Genomic DNA, 16,176 nt, shown 5'->3' with positions numbered 1-16,176 from the left:
TGCTGCGGGGTATTCCTCACAGAGGTATCAAAGACTGTAGCTTGCAAGATGTTTGTAAATTCTCATCCCTGTTAGCATTTTCTTCTAACAACAATTCTCCAGAACCTTGGTGCTTGGTTGCTTCATCTTTGCAGGAAAGAAGCCCGTTGGGTGATATCCTCCCAAGACAATGCTAGGAGCATGGGCTTCCTCTGCATGTCCCCCACTTGGCCATAGGAAGCTGTCACAACGTTGCTGGTAACATCTGCAACTCTAGAAAACTGGGAGTAACTTATTTGTCTTTGAGTATTTTTAATTTCTCAAACTGTCTTGCTCAGTTCTCTTAGGAATCCTTATATCCTGGGAAGAAGGAATGCTCAACACGTCACTCTAGGAATCAATATCCAAAAGAGGGGACGTGTCTGCTGGACGATCAAATGCTTGCCTTACATGGGTGGGGAGTGAAGGAATTTTCTTACAGAACGTATTTCCCACATGCTGAGATACCTTTGAAGACAAAATAATTATAGTAATTAAGTCTGAATTCTTTTGATAATTAACCCTGCATTAACCATGGGGGGTGAGGGAGGAAGGCTGAGGCAATTTCAGACACAGAGCATCTATAGAAATTAAGGAGGTCGCACTTCTGGTATGTGGTAAGCCTTGTTTGGTTTTTAGAGTCATGTGATTTTTACTGCTACTGATGGGGCCTTCCCCAGCTGGCAGATGGTACCTGGGATCTAACACTCTGCTGGCTTTCAGGGAGGAAAAACTATCACATGGGGACCCAGAAAGGAACAATAGCAAATCCAAGTCCAACAGAACTGTCTGTAAGTATGTCAGGAGAGATACTGTTATTGCTAAATGAAAAGAAATCACTGAAAAATAGTTCCACACTGTATCAGTGTTAGTTCTTAGTGCAGACGAAAAGGATCCTGTTATGGTAGATGTTGTGTTGACACTGGGTGAGCAGGGTAAACTTTCTGTCTTAGTTTTACAACTTCACTACTTTTAAAATTACTCTAAAATGAAAAGTTAAAAGAAACAAGCAAACAAAAAAGCCCACAACAGAATTCTGGCAAAGACATTAGGTGTTGAGGTGTTCACAACAGAAGTCCTTTCTTTCTTTTATTTTGAGGCTGGACTTAAACTCATTGCCTTTTTGCCTCAGTGTTCATAATCCTGGAATACAGCTGGGTGCTACTGTGCTCTGCTGAATAGCTTCCATCCTGGAGATATGGCTCTGGGGCTTAGAGCACTTGTTGCTCTTCTGGAGGACCCGAGTTCAATCCTCAGACCTACATAGCAACTCACAAGTGTCTGTAAATCCAGTTCCAGGATATCTGGTGCTCTGTTCTGGTTCCCATGGGCACTAGGCACATACAGGATACCACGTGTAGAAATAGTACCTATTCACATAAAATTAAAACTAAAGAATTTCCATATCCTAAAAATTATAGGCAAACAAAAATGATAGTGGCAGGATATTCTTTCTTTTAAAAGTTGGGGGGGTTGTGCATATATGTGTATGTGTTCATCATGTGTGTGTGTGTGTTTATGTGTCCATGTTCATGTATATGAGGGGGTGCGTGTGGAGGCCAGAGGTCCATGCTATCTTCCTCTGTTGCTTCCCTTCTTATATTTCAGTGAAAGCCTCTCAGTGAAGCTGTGGTGGGTTTGGTAAGTGCAGGTGGCAAGGGTGCTTCTGGGGCCCTCTGCCTTCTGCCACACTAGGGTTGCAGGTACATGCCACTGTGCCCTGGGTTTTTGTTTTCTGCCACATTAGGATTGCAGGTACATGCCACCCTGCCCAGGGTTTTTGTATTCCCATCAGTGCTGAGGACCTAAATTCTGTTCTTCATGCTTATGCAGTGACACTTTACCAACCACGCCATCTCTCTGACCCTGAAAGGACATTCTGAAGTTCTAGCTCCTGATGTAAATATTTCTGACAAACACACGCAGGCCTACATAAATTAGCTGCACACTAATTGCTGGCTTTTTCTTTCATTTGAGACAGTCCACTCTTTAAAAAAGAAATTGATCTATTAGAAAAGCTTGTATGCTCTGAGCTCACAAAAGGTAAAGATTCCTTCTCTCATGAAACATGCATTCTAAAGGGTATAGAGGGAAATAACAATTAAAACTGTATGTGACCGATAGATCTGTTTATGATCGAGGCAAAAGTGTATGAGAAAAAGCGAGCAGAGAGAGACATCAGCAGTCTGGGAGGGTGGGGTGCGGCTTTAAATAAGGTGGGTAGAGCAAGCCTCGGTGAGGAGGTGCAATTGAACAAAGATGACAGTAAGAACTAAGCTTGCTAGCTCTAGACTGTAGTCCAGCACCAGGAAGGCTGAGGCAGGAGATTTTCTGTGACTTTGATTCTGGCCTGGGATATAGAGTAAGACCCTTTCTCAGAACAAAGCAGAATCAAAAACTAACAACAACAAAATAAATAAGAAAGCAAAATCAAACAAGAAAAACCTTCCAAACGATGAGGGGACAAAGAATGAGTATTAGGGGCAGGGACTTTCCAGAGCTGAGCGCCCTAGTACAGAATATGTCTGAAGGGTTCAAGGAGCCCCAGGAGCAAGTGAGCAGGTGTCTGGAGGTGCTACTGGTGGGCGGGGAAGGAAGAGCTGTGCTGCTGAACGGAGTGTGAATGCTAGACTCTCCCCTGGACTCTGAAGAAACTGGGGAGCTACCACAGGGTCTGCAGCGGAAGAGTGGCATGGTTTGCCTTAGGTATAGAGTCACATTTCATGGCACATGAGTAACTCTGGTTTGGGAAGAGCAGAAGCACGGAGAAGAACCAGAGGAATTTGGTTGTGAAGTCATTACCAACGGCTGATGGTGCTAGAGTTGGCCCAACCAGTTCTCAAGAGCCAATTGTTACCTTTTTATTCTTTTTTTAGGAAGTTTGCAAGCTAGTTGTTAAAAACATGCCATTGTTAAAACTTAAATAAGCCTAAAACTAAGTAAATTATATGACAAATGGAAGTAATAAATATTTAGAGCTTATTGCTGCTGCGGAATAATCCTCCTGTGCTCTGTAAAGATTTGCCACACCAATTGCTATAATAAAATGCTGATTGGGCAGTAACCAGGCAGGAAGTATAGTCAGGCAGCCAAACTAAGGATGACAGGAAGAAGGGTGGACCCCGGAGTCACCAGGCAGACACAGGGGGAGCAGGAGATGAATGCACTGTGCTAATAAAGGCATCAACACGTGACAGTGTAAATAAAGAATGTGGGTTAACTTAAAATGTAAGAGCTACTTGGTAATAAGCCCGAGTTCATTGGCTCTGCTTTTTTTAATTTATTAATTTAATTTATAATTTATTAATTTAAGCTTCCAAGTCAATTATTTGGGACGCAACTGCTGGGTATTTGGAAACAGGCTGGCAGGAGAAAAATATCTGTTTGCACATTGCTACTTGCTTTAAACCTAATTTATCTGTAATACTGTTTATTGCTCTCTATGTTCTTAAGGATGTTTACACCTGAGATACAACATGCCTGTAACATATGTGTACTCAGAAATGAGGTGTTGCAATGTGTCTCTTCCCCAATCTGTATCCACTGACATTGATGAATTTGTCAGTCTGTAGGGGTCATCGACACTATGAAAGCTACAGGTCAGGCCTGTTTCTCTTCATAAAGAGACAGAACTGCTAACCGCTTACCAACACACAGATGTGTACCGCCGCCCTGCCACATCTAGAAGTGTGTACTACCTTTCCACATAAGCTAGCCTCACTTCCATTACATCCTCAGTTCCGGAGGGGGAAAGGCTAGAGGAGATTAAATAAGTATTCTACATATTAATATGACAACACCACAATGTGACCCATTTCTCTTGGGCTTTTATCATTGCTGTGTACTAAATTGTGTGCAGTCGCCATACCTGAGACTGAATTTTTAGTGCTGGTCCTAGTTTCAGCCCCATGGTGCCTCGAAGATGCTGCTCAGTGAGAAGAGGCAGTGTTTCTCCATCAATTGCGTGATCCTTAAATACCTGAAGAAACCCAAAAATCATTAGCCTGGTTGCCGAGTCTTGAAGTAAAGTCAGTGTCTTCTACACAGAGGGTTTGGTATTCGAGTATGTGCATACAGAAGACCACTTGAAGGTGGCATAGAGCTATATAAACTCCTCTTTATTGCTAGTTTGTCTGGGTTCTGGTGCCATGATGTCTTTAATAATATCTGGAATGCTCAATAGTTCCGTTTGTGGGACTCACTTCAACCTTGGGTAATTTTCTGAGGGCAGTATCTGCGTCTCATTTACTGTGCATCCCTGATGCAGCGTGGTGAATGTAGTCCCGGGGAAATCAGCAAATGGGAACATGGTTGGCGTAAAGGGGTGGGGAAAGAGCCATCAAAGATAACATGGCCCCTCATGCAGCAGATGCAGTGCCAAGTGTATGGTGGACAAAGGCAGGGAGAGCCTGGGGAAGAGCTGTCCATCAGGGCTTCCTAGCAGATCCTGCTCTGACTCTAGCCAATGCACCACACCATCCTCCCGGAAGCTAGGAGTCTGCTGAAGAAGGGTAGATATCCAGGCAGGTAAGGAAGTGGATGTGAAGAAGTGTGCCTGTCCGTAGTAGTTTAATTTCCTAATGTCCAACCTCACCCTGCCTCAGAAACCACCCATGCTCACTTTTGAGCCTCCTCTTTAAATCTTCTCCCTCCTCAGACTTCAGAGCTTACAGGGTTCCCTTTCATTTTCAGACAACCTTCTAACTTAGAAAGAAGAGGAAAATAAAATGGTAGGAAGAATTTCCTGTAAACCTGATCGATAGACCTAAAATCTTCCCACCTCCCTGATTAATGTAAGACTTTGCTGCAGCTCTTTCTCTTGCCTCCACCCCACCCCACCCCGTGTTGTAAGGGTCCACAGCGGGATCCCTTCTGTAGGGGCCCACAGCGGGATCCTTTCTATAGGGGATCACAGTGGGATCTCTTCTGTAGGGGCTCACAGCGGGATCTCATCTTTAGGGGCTCACAGTGGGATCTCTTCTGTAGGGGCCCACAGTGGGATCCCATGTGTAGGGGCTCACAGTGGGATCTCTTCTATAGGGGATCACAGTGGGATCTCTTCTGTAGGGGCTCACAGTGGGATCCCTTCTGCAGTCTCCCTCCTCTCCTCTTTGTTGTTGCATTAACGTATAAGTGGGCTGACATCAGCACTACAGGCTGATGGGAATGACAATACACAGTCCACCTCCACACCTGCCCTCCTCTCCTTCCCATCAGCCCCACTGATCAGATGTAGCCTGACACTCTTGTGTTCATGTCAAGAGATTCTGCTCCTCATCTTTCCCTTAATCCTGTCTCCTTCGTTCTCTAGGTGCCTGTGCTGTACCAAACACATGGTCCTATTCCAGTTGCTTATATTGGTTACATTTCTGGCCACATTCGGCAATGTTGACCAGTGCTTTGTGGTTGTGACAGACTTAGGGACTAAAAACTTCTTCTTCTTCTTTTTTTTTTATTGTTGTATTGTTTTGAGACAAGGTCTCATAAAGCCCAGTCTGGCCACAAAACTGGTTATGCAGTCAAGGATAACCTTGGCATTTTGATCTTCTTTCTTCTACTTTCCCAGCGCTGGGGTTAGGGTTACAGGTTTGCACCACCAGGCTAGAGTTTATGGGGTACTGGGGATTGAACACAGAGCTTGGGCGTGCTAGACATGGGATATCCTTCTTATTAGTGCAGATTGGGCCAAATCTACAATATAAATGTGCACATTTTTAAAATCAATTTCAATATATTTAAAGACAAATATTTTATATGCCAGACTACATATTTACTTAGAATAAACTGATACAGAGTTTTATGGCCATCCCTAAACAGTTAAGTCACAAATCGTTGTATCTCTTTATTTAATTTATTATTTTTGGTTTTTGATAACATTTCTTTCGTAGAGAATATAACAGACAACAACAAACTACAATAAAACCTCCAGATAAAAAGTCCGATAAGCCTCTCTGCAGATTCAATAATCCAAATCAGACCAAATCAACCCAAATTAGAAAAAGCCCATGTTTAATGGATACCATCATTCCCAGGTGGCCTTCCAGCACCTCAGAGAGGAACAGGGAAGGAAGACCATGTGTTTGTTCTGGGGAGGGGGAGCAGTTTAAATAACCTGTGGGAATGGTCTTGAGCATCTCTAGGGAGGGGTCACCATTTGGTCGGCTTTCTCGGAGGTGGAGTCTGGACTGATACAACTCTCAGGGGGTGGAGCTTGTGATGGAACTTCCACCGGAACGTTCCAGACTCTTTGGATATCTGGATGCCAGGGACTGAGGTGACGCTTCCACCCCAGCAGTAAGCGGTAGCACAGCACTGACAAAGTCTGTGTGACGTAAAGACTGAGCTCCTTATGTGGCTTTATTTCTCTTGAGGTTTGGTTGTTTGTTTCAGATGAGGGGGAGGTCCCACTGTGTGGCTGAGGCTGGCTTTGAACTCACCGTCCTTCTGCCTCGGCTTCCCAGTGAAGAGATTCTAGATGTATGCCACCACACCTGACCCCAGACATCTTCTAAAGACTCCATTTGTGCAAGGCTGGCAAGGTGAATGAGCACCGAGAAAAGAGTGGCGGGCGGAGAGCTGACCGGTCCCGGGGAGTTAAGCAAAAGCTTTCAAAGGATGGGGCTGTCAATCAAAGCCAAGGAGACATCTTTGGCAAAGGTTCCTGTGAGGACTGTGTGGGAAACAGTCCTTTGGGGCTGTGTACCCACAACGCACTGCCATCTCCTCATTTGTCAGAGAGTAGCAGTGGGTGCTTAGCAGGGCAGCTGGCCTTGTAGTTGATGTCACATGCAGTAGCTCAAAGGGAGAAAACTTCAAAATGTGCTCATCCTAATACATTTGAGAAACTTCTAGAAACAAGTGGTAGACTTTCTTGGGATACTGATATCCAGTTGGATACAAAGAGGCAGCAAAATCTGAGGTGTTGATGTTTGTATGACTTCTGTCTGCCCACAAGGGCACAGCTTACATCAAGTATAGCCTACAGGTATTACTGTTGTAGGAGCAAGACTGTTTCTTTGTTGCTCATCTGTTGAGGCAAGTCCCCACTGTACAGCCCAGGATGGCCTCAGATTCTCAATCTTCTTGGCTCAGCCTTTCGAGGGCTGAGATTCCAGATGTATGCCATTATTCCTGGTTTCTTGTTCGTGTGTTTGTGCCCATGTGTGTGCACGCACACAAAGGTCTGAAGAGAACTCGAATGTAATTCCTCAGATGTCATCCACGTTGTTATTTGACACAGGGTTTCCCATTTGCTGCTAACTTGCCAATCAGACTAGTCTGGTTGGCCAGCAAGCCCCAAGGATCCATTGTTTTCACCCTCAGCCCCAGTGCTGAGGTTACAAGCAGGCACCAGTATGCCTGACTTTGGCATGTGTGTGTATGTACATATTCATGTGTGTGAATGTGATGTGCATACCATGCAACGCATGTGTAGATGTCAGTGACAACCTCAGGTGTTGGTCCTCTCCTCCTACCATACTTGAGATAGTCTTCTTGTTTGAGGATGCCTAGGCCAGGGTCTCTGACTCACGTGATTTTGGGGATTCTCATGTCTCTACCTCCTATCTCTTCTTAGGCACACTGGATTATAGATGTGCATGACCGCATCTGGTTATAAGTGTTCTGGAGCTAAGACCTCAGGTCCTTACACTGTTACAGTAAACTTTTTGTATGCTGAGCCCTCCCCCTTGTGTGTGTGTGTGTGTGTATCGTTGTATGTGCGTGTGTTCTGCGCACTGAAAATTCACGTCCTTTTGCTTGCATGACAGTCTACTGACTGAGTTGTCTTCTCAGCCCTTTTGTCTTTTTTTTTTAGGACAAAGTACATATTTCTGTTATTTAGGCACTGTAGTAAGTATTTCTCATTCTTTCTGGATATTTAGTCTCTGAGTCACCTTCTCATGAGTCTAGACAGGGTAGAAAATTAAGCTAAATAGTGTCTTCCCAGAGCTTCTCTAGTACCTGTGTCTACTAGTCATAGACATTCTTACAATGAGAAACAGTTTCAGAAAATGGGGGTTTTAGAAGGAATTTTCCCCTTCCAGGGGCAAAAGGAAGTTTGACAAAACTCATTGTACATTAAACAGTTTCAAGTTTTCATAGTTTTGCAAAAATACGAAGTTACCTGGGCATAATCTGAGCACCCTGGCAGGCTTCTGATGAAGTCATGGACGTCATCTACAGTCCATTTCTGAATATCAGCCGAGGAACACGCTTCGCTGAGTGCACCCAGTGCATGTGCTCCTGTAACGTGAGAAAAGTCGGATGTGGTGTGAGGCTTCCATCAGGAGGAGACACTTAGAACACAGGATTGCGGTTCACTGTACGAACTCACTAATGTCTGTCACCACAGGTGTTCTGTTTATATGGGACGATTTTGAATTTCCTAAGATGGTTCAGACACATTGACAGGTGGTTTATTACCCTCTCTTTAGATCTCTTCAGTGACATCACTCTAGGTGAGCAGACAAGGGGCTGATTTGCTCTGTGGTCTCTGAGGTGCTGACAGAAAGGCCCCGTGAGCTTCATCTCCCATTTTAATGCTGCAGTACCATGTGTTGTGGTCTCCAGTGCGCATCATGGTCTGAACCCAAATGAAGAACTTCACAGTGAAGTGGTTGGTGTGATGGCTGCATCAGTGCCCTAGTTCACGTTAACTGTCAAGCTGACACAACCTACGATCAGCTAAGGGAGTCTCAATGGAAGCATTGCCTAGATCAGATTGTGTGTGTGTGTGTTTGTGTTTGTGTGTGTGTGTGTGTGTGTGTGTGTGTGTGTGTGCGCGCGCATGCTTGGGTGTTCCCTGGGGGAATTGTCTTGATTCTTCCTTGATGTAGGAGGGTCCAGCCCACTGTGGGCGTTACCGCCCCAAGGCAGGCGGTCTTAATCAGGTAAGAAAAGCTTTCTCACACTGTGAACTTTTCTGCTAGACACACACAGCATTCGCCTTGGTGCCGGCCACATTTCTTCTCTGGGAAGTGACTTCCTCCTTGGAGGCAACGCAGGCCACCTTCAAGTTCCTCTCTTGAACTCTTACTTTGACTTTGCTGGGTGGTGGTCTGTGACCAAAAACTGTAACCTGGATAGATTCCTTCCTAAAGTCACCTTCGGTCACACTGTTTTATCACGGCAACAGACAGGGAGACAGAACCATCAGAGACATGCCAAACCTCTGTGTTTTTATTTTCTTTCCAAACAAGTTCTAGAGGGCTATCCAATGCGAGATTTTCTCTGCACTGCAACAATATTTTCAAAACTAATAGTTCATATTTTTGTCAGTTTTTCTACGCTTGGATACAGGAGAGATAGAATTTATACTTTAAAACAAAAGCCCTTGGGGCTGGAGGGATGGCTCAGTGGTTAGAAACACTGACTGCTCTTCCAGAGGACCAGGGTTCAATTCCCAGCACCCACATAGCAGCTCACTATCTGCTGCTGCAACTCCAGTTCCAGGGGATCTGACACCTTCAGAGACATACATGCAGGCAAAACATCAGTGAAAAATATGAAGAAAAATAAATAAACATTAAAAAATACATAAATATAAAAAACATAAAGAAAAATAAATCAATAAAAAGCAAAGCAAAACCACCAAATCCACAACAAAATAGACCTCTAGTTCATGTTAAAGAAATTCACAATTAAATTTTGTTTTTTGTTTCTTTGTAACTTTGGAGCCTGTTCTGGAATTAGCTCTTGTAGACCAGGCTCACCTTGAACTCCACCTGCCTCTGCCTCCCAAGTGTTGGGATTAAAGGCATTAGCCACCACCAGCTGGCTAAATTAAAATTTTAATTAAAAGTCTCCCTATTTTCTTATATTTATTTTCTTGATCTGTGTCAAGTAGTTATTATACAGCAATATCAAGACCAGTGTTTCTAATTTGACTTATGAGAAGTGACCACAAGAAATGACTTCAAGATGTCATTTTAAAGAGATTAGAAAAGAGAGGCAGAGGGCCTGGAGAGATGGCTCAGCAGTTAAGAGCACTGGCTGCTCTTCCAACAGGCCTGGGTTTGGATCCCAGGCAGCTCACAACCTCCTGTAGCTCTAGTTCCAGAGGATCCAATGCTCTTTTCCTAGTCTCTGCCAGCACTGCACACGCATGGTGCTCCATACACACGCAGGCAAAAGACCCATGCACATGAAATAAAAATAAATACCTCTTTTTTTAAAAAATGAAGGTGAGAGAGATAGACAGAGGGTTTGAAAATTAAAATGAAGGCCAAAATATGGCACACGGCTGTCACAGTTTTCTCCGCAATGGGAAGCCCTGGTCACCCTGCAGCTGCTGAGGACCTGCCCTTGATCCCAGACACCTACCTGGCAGAGGCAATATGGAAACCGGCAGGTCAAGCCCATTCTTTTCATCATGGCCTTCACAGACCTGCTCCGAGGGCTTTTCCTTCCCACCATCCCAAGCCTTGGCTTCTGGGGAAGAGGGTATTGTCTGACTTGGCTGCGGCTCTATGCAGGTGTTGGCGAGGCCCGAGGTTGGCTTCTCACCAGTTTCCCTTGGCTTCTGACTGTTGTCTACTTCAATATCTGGGTCTTTGCTATCCTCTTCCTCTTCGTAGGGAACCACAGGCATCTGGCCTGAGTCTTTTTCTTCTACTTGATTTTTGAAACTCTCAGTGTTGCTCCCTAGAGGTTTCTGATAAACTGAGCCTCTCCTGAGTCGGTATTTCTGGCCCCAGCATTCTGTAAAGTGTGGTCTATTCCCCAGTAGAATAGGGTTTCCATGAAGGTGTCTGGAGGTGCTTCTGTGTAAATGCAGATCACTGGCAGGCAGTGTGCCCCTGCCTCCGAAGCCTGCAGGGCCACCCAGGCAACTTGATCCATAAAAGAGGGGTATCCCAAGGCCAGCCAGTCCCTTGGGATTAACTCTTTCCATTCTCCTTTGCTGGTGAAGAGAATACATTTCCATTTCTGCCCTAAAAACAAAATGATATAGTTTACATGTCTCCAGACAATCATTAGAATAGAATTTTTTAAAAAAATTGTTTATTCATTTATTATTTATTTTAAGCGTGAAGAGGTGGGTACATGCATGGCATCATATATGTGTGGAGGTCAGAGGATAACGGTGATGGGGTTGGATCTCTCTTTCCATTATGTGTATGCTGGGGATCAAACTCAGATCGGCAGGCTTGGCAGCCAGCACCTTGATTTGCTGAGCCATCCTGGGGCCCCAGAAATGTAATTTTAGGAGGCCCTTGCCTCCCCTAAGCTAGTCCCTATGCTTGTTTGTCTGAAGCCTGTCTGATGGAGGCAGGAGGAGCATGGGCTTTGGAAGGAGCCTGAAAGTGGAGGGTTCGGGCGACTGTCATAGTGCAAGCTTGAGGCTCTGCTGTGGGCCTTACCTGTTGTGCACAGAGCCTTAGCAGGTGAGGGGATGATGGGACACCAGTAGTTTCTTGCCAGACACTAACTTCATAGAGGTGTCTAATTTCACAGCATACTGATAGTTAGTGGAACTCAAGCAGCTAGTGCAAGTCTTGGGTCTAAATCACTGCACACGGATGGGCAAACAAGGAAGGGAGGCCTGCTTCAGCTCACTTCACTTTGCCCATTGACCTGTGATCACCGGGACCTTCCTCTCTCCCTGAGGCTGAACTCTGTGAATTATGAGTATACTTTATTTGCTGCTGGCCATGACAGATGAAGACCATTGTTAGGTTGACATGAGATGTCCTGGGTTCTGATGACATCATCTGAAGAGGAGTTCACTCCTGTCTTCAGGCAGAACGGAAACCATTTAAGACAGAAATGCCCATGGGGATTCAGAGGAGTCACAGCCAGGATTTTGTATTGTGGGTCAATGGAAAGCTATTGAATATGCAGATCCATCCACTCTTAGCTCTGCTTTGTGGAGTATGCATGGGTAGGTATGTGCGTGTGTTGTGTATGGTGTGTGCCTGAGCACGTGTGCACATGCATGCAGAGACTGTAGGACCTTGGGTGTCCTCCTGTCCTGTGTCCTCCTACCTGACTATCCTGTTCGAGGTAGGTCTTTTACTCAGATGGCAGCTCAGCCGGCTTTGGCTAGGCTGACAGGACAGCAAACCCCAGAAATCTTCTGTCGCTGATCCCTGCCTCTAGCCTTGGGATTAAAATCACGTGTGGTCTCACCCAGCTTTGTTCGCAGTTGCTGAGGATCTGACCTCAAGGCCAGATGCAGCAAGCATTGTTCATGCAGCAAGCATTCTCATTAAACTTTTTAATCCCCAGACCCCACTGTCTGCTTTTCAACCTTTTGTTTATTATTAGAAAGCTTGAATAATTTATTCTATAATGCACCTGAAGTATGTTCTGTAAATGATCAGCACATGTGTGTGTATAGAGGGCATGTGTTAGTCATCATGCCCTTATGTATTTCTATTGTATTTATATGTATTGATAATTTATTTATTTTAGTTATTTAATTTTAATTCATTTATTTTAATTTACTTAAGATGGCTCAGATGAACAAACAGTCATGGGACTGAATAGAAGACAAATCAAACAATATTATTCAGTTACCTGGCAGTATGATGTCTCTCAAACATCTCGTTCCTTGTGGCCACTGCCTTTGTGGGTTCAGGTGGTAAAATGCCCCAGCCTTGAGGGAGGTGGGGAGGTAGGGAAGGAAGGAGAGAACACCCCATCCCACAAACAAATTAGAAGAATGCACTTGAGAATAGTAAAATAATTCAAGACAGAATCTGCAGTTTCCCCTTAGCTGGAATGGAATCTGGAAAATAGTATTGAAATCTTATACATTGGAAGAATGGTTAGATCAAGATAATAACATATTCATCATCTCATATCTTTATTATTTTTATGGTGTAGACTTTTGAAATCCATCAGCAATTTTTAACTATGTAACACATTATTCTAAATTCTGACTAGTATACTGTATTAAACATCTCCAGAATGAAATCAGAATAAAAGCTAAATTCTCATTATGACTTATAAGACCATATGCTATTCCATTAGTTTGGTTTGGTTTTGGGGTACTGAGAACTGAATCCGGTCCTCATGAGGGCTACTCAGATGCTCTGCCATGGAGCTATGCCATCCCAGCATCACAAATCATAAAATGCCCGAAGCGGTTAAATCCCAGATCCCTCAGTTCCTCACATGAAACAGAAGGAAAACAGTAATGTCGCAAGTCTGCCCTCATTCGTGATTAAGTTGGTGCTTGGAAGGGTTAAGCAGCTCAGTCTTGCCCACACAGTGGCACCACCACAAGCTCCGTCTAGAAAGCAAGTGCACAAACTACAAAGGCTTAGTTGCTGCTCAGGTCTCCAGAGCGGAGCATCAACAGCCGCTTAAACAGCCCGCAGTTGTTCACAGGGCTCCGCAGGCTGGTGCCACACGCTCATCGCGCATACCTGGGTAGAAGTGACCCGACAGCCGGTTTAGCATGTTTGCATTGGGAGCAAAAGAGGATCCAGACTGGGAAGGAAGACAAAACTGGCTTGGTCCAGCTGGAGCCACACTGGAAGACAAGACATCTCTAGGAGGGAAAACAGAGGTAAGCAGACTATGGCTGGAATTATACAAAGTTTCTATTACTTAGTGGCATGATCTAAGTTCATTGTTAAGTTAATTGAATTCAGAATCATCTAGAAAATTGAGGCACACTTCTTGACAGACTCACTAGGGCATTTCACGAGGGTTATTGAGGGCAGGATCTCGTGGGGATCTGATGAAATCAAAGGAGAAAGTGGGCAGAAGGCAAGTGTCCTTCCTTTTGTGGCCCAGCATGATGTGAATTATTCTGCTGTGGCAGGCCTTCCCTGCTGTGATAGCCAAAATCAGGTGTAGTGGTCACAGCCACACAGAAGTGACCAATTCACTTAGGTACTGGGGTTTGTAAGAGCTGCTTGGGTCTCTAAAGTGCGAATGCCCTGAACTCTTGTGGTCACAGAGAAGCATAGTGAGGAAGAGTAGGAGGAGGAAGCACAGCAAGCACGATAGCTCAGGGCTGTCTTGGGAAGAGACCCACTCCAGTCAATGCCATGGTTGGAATACTCACAACGGGCACTATGCTCTGAGCACACAGTCTGTTCATATTTAATGGTCCCTTGGTGGCATTGGCCATCTAGGATAAATGTTTGGCCACCTCAGGAGGCAACTTATTTATTGTTCATGTTCCATGAACAAGGACAGATACTGGGTTTTATTTTATCTTCAGAATGCCAAAATATTATGAAGAAGGGAATCTAGAATATTGCCAGAATGTATAACCAAAATGCTGACAATTTCCACGATATTGAAAAAAGGATTAGGTGACAAGCAATCCAGGTGTTATAGACTTAGGGTGGAGCCGCCTTAATCTGATAGGATTGGTTCTCCTAAGGAGAGGAGCGGGACTCTGGAGGGCACCCTGCATGTGAACATGGGAGGCGGCCATGTGAGGACGTGGTGAGGAGTCATCATTCTTAGCCAGGAATTAGGACTCACCAGAAACTGACTGGGCAGGGATGTGATTTTGAACTCATAATTTCCAGAACTGGAGACCTAAGCGTCTTTTATTTTTTTCTTTACTTAAAAAAATTATGTGTATAGATTTTTGTCTGATGCAAGTAGGTACCATGTGTGTGTAGTGTCAGGAAGGCCGAAACAGGGCATTGCATCCCCTGGGGCTGGAGTTGCAGGCCAGTGTGAGCTGCAAGATGAGTGCTGGGAACTGAACCCTGTCCTCTGGAAAGAGCAGCCAGTGCTTGTGACTGCTGAGCCTCGTCTCCAGCCCTGAACATCTGTTCTTTACACCATGTTGTCCTTGTGTTTTATGGTGGTAGTCTCAGAAGACTGATCTAGCAGATTTTACTCTTGATATTGCCTGTCACAGTCCAAGGAAATGTGTTTATCGGTTAGTGGGTCCAACCCACTTCACAGGGAAAGTAGAGTCTTGTTTTGAAGGGAAGACCAGCAGAGAGCCGTGAGTCATGGCACAGTTCGCTGAGCTAACCCCAATGTTGTTTTGTCTAATCTAGCATCTAACGCTAACTCTGAAGATAATTCATTTACTCTTCTGATTCTCTATATTATTGGAGAGAAATACCTGTCCACAATTGGGGGCCCAAAAGGTGCAGGAATCAGCGGGATCCTCTGATGTCCTGATGCTGTCAATAAAGGGTTCACAGACATCATTGGGTTTGTCATCAGATCTCGTGACTCTGATGGAATTCTAAAAAGAAACAGGTGCATTAACCAGTACCTACTGAAAATTATTTTCCTCTCTCTCTCTCTCTCTCTCTCTCTCTCTCTCTCTCTCTCTCTCTGTGCGTGTGCGTGTGCGTGTGTGTGTGTGTGTGTGTGTGTGTGTGTGCGTGCCCCTCCAGGCAAAGGTGTAGCGGCTGCTCCTCAAGAGTTGCCATTTTGTGCTTTGGGAATCTGGGGTGACCTGCAATCCCGAGGGACCTTCTGTCTCGGCTTTCCCAGAGCCGGGGTTACAATCGCACATCTGCTTTTGTTTGTTTGTCTTGCCTTTATGTGGGTTCTTGTCATTAAACTCTGGTTCCCATGCCTGCATTTTGTGAATTCCTTGAGTTTGTCTTAAACGTAAGAACAACCTCTTCCCAGTGCCCAAGAAAATGAACTGCACCAAACTTCAGCTCTACAAAAATCCCCCAAGGGAAGTCACTGATAATTTCTGTAGAACTTGTTTTATAAACGTGCCCTGGAGTTTGTTACAGCCCACAGGGCAATGCCACACCACATCACACGCAATACTAACATGGAACCAGCACTGTAAGATTCCAGGGATACAGCTTCTTCTTTTAAGCTATTTACATCCTTTCTATTTCCAGAGGTGGAAGTATACAAGCTCTTCCGTATGTTCGGTCTTTGGGAAAATATTCCTATGTAGCTGATAAGATTCAAACAGAAAATGTGGAGAGAGGTTCTCTTAATGACTGAAAAGACATCTAATTAGGGCGGGTATGGGCTGATTGCCTGAGATGGTTTAATCAGAACGAGGGAACAAATTATATTCGCGTGTATATAAACATATGTCTGCATACGCTACCTTCAGCAGCCTGTGGCAGAGATGGACTGTTGTGAAAGGGGGGCTGCTTGCCTTATACTCTCTTAACTGTTAGCATCCTTGGGATTATTTTAAATATTAAACAGTACTAGTTAAACAGGTCATTCATTTTAGTTTCTCTT

The 16,176-nt window shown here is 44.6% G+C and overlaps 1 protein-coding gene across 1 annotated transcript; it reads right to left on the bottom strand.

Moving 5' to 3' along the window:
* Positions 1–291: 291 nt before the first annotated feature.
* Samd7 (sterile alpha motif domain containing 7) lies at positions 292–15,171 on the bottom strand. Its single transcript, XM_087899406.1, is given in 7 exon segments — positions 292–486; positions 3,887–3,997; positions 8,144–8,262; positions 10,342–10,952; positions 12,541–12,619; positions 13,395–13,519; positions 15,071–15,171. Coding segments are annotated over 7 exon segments (1,341 nt in total).
* Between the last annotated feature and the right edge of the window lie 1,005 nt (positions 15,172–16,176).

The sequence above is a fragment of the Myodes glareolus genome, chromosome 20, assembly GCF_982192425.1.
Source record: "Myodes glareolus chromosome 20, mMyoGla1.1, whole genome shotgun sequence".
Lineage (NCBI taxonomy): Eukaryota > Metazoa > Chordata > Mammalia > Rodentia > Cricetidae > Myodes > Myodes glareolus.
Note: the sequence above shows the minus strand (reverse complement) of the source record. Positions and strands in the feature narration are given on the sequence as shown.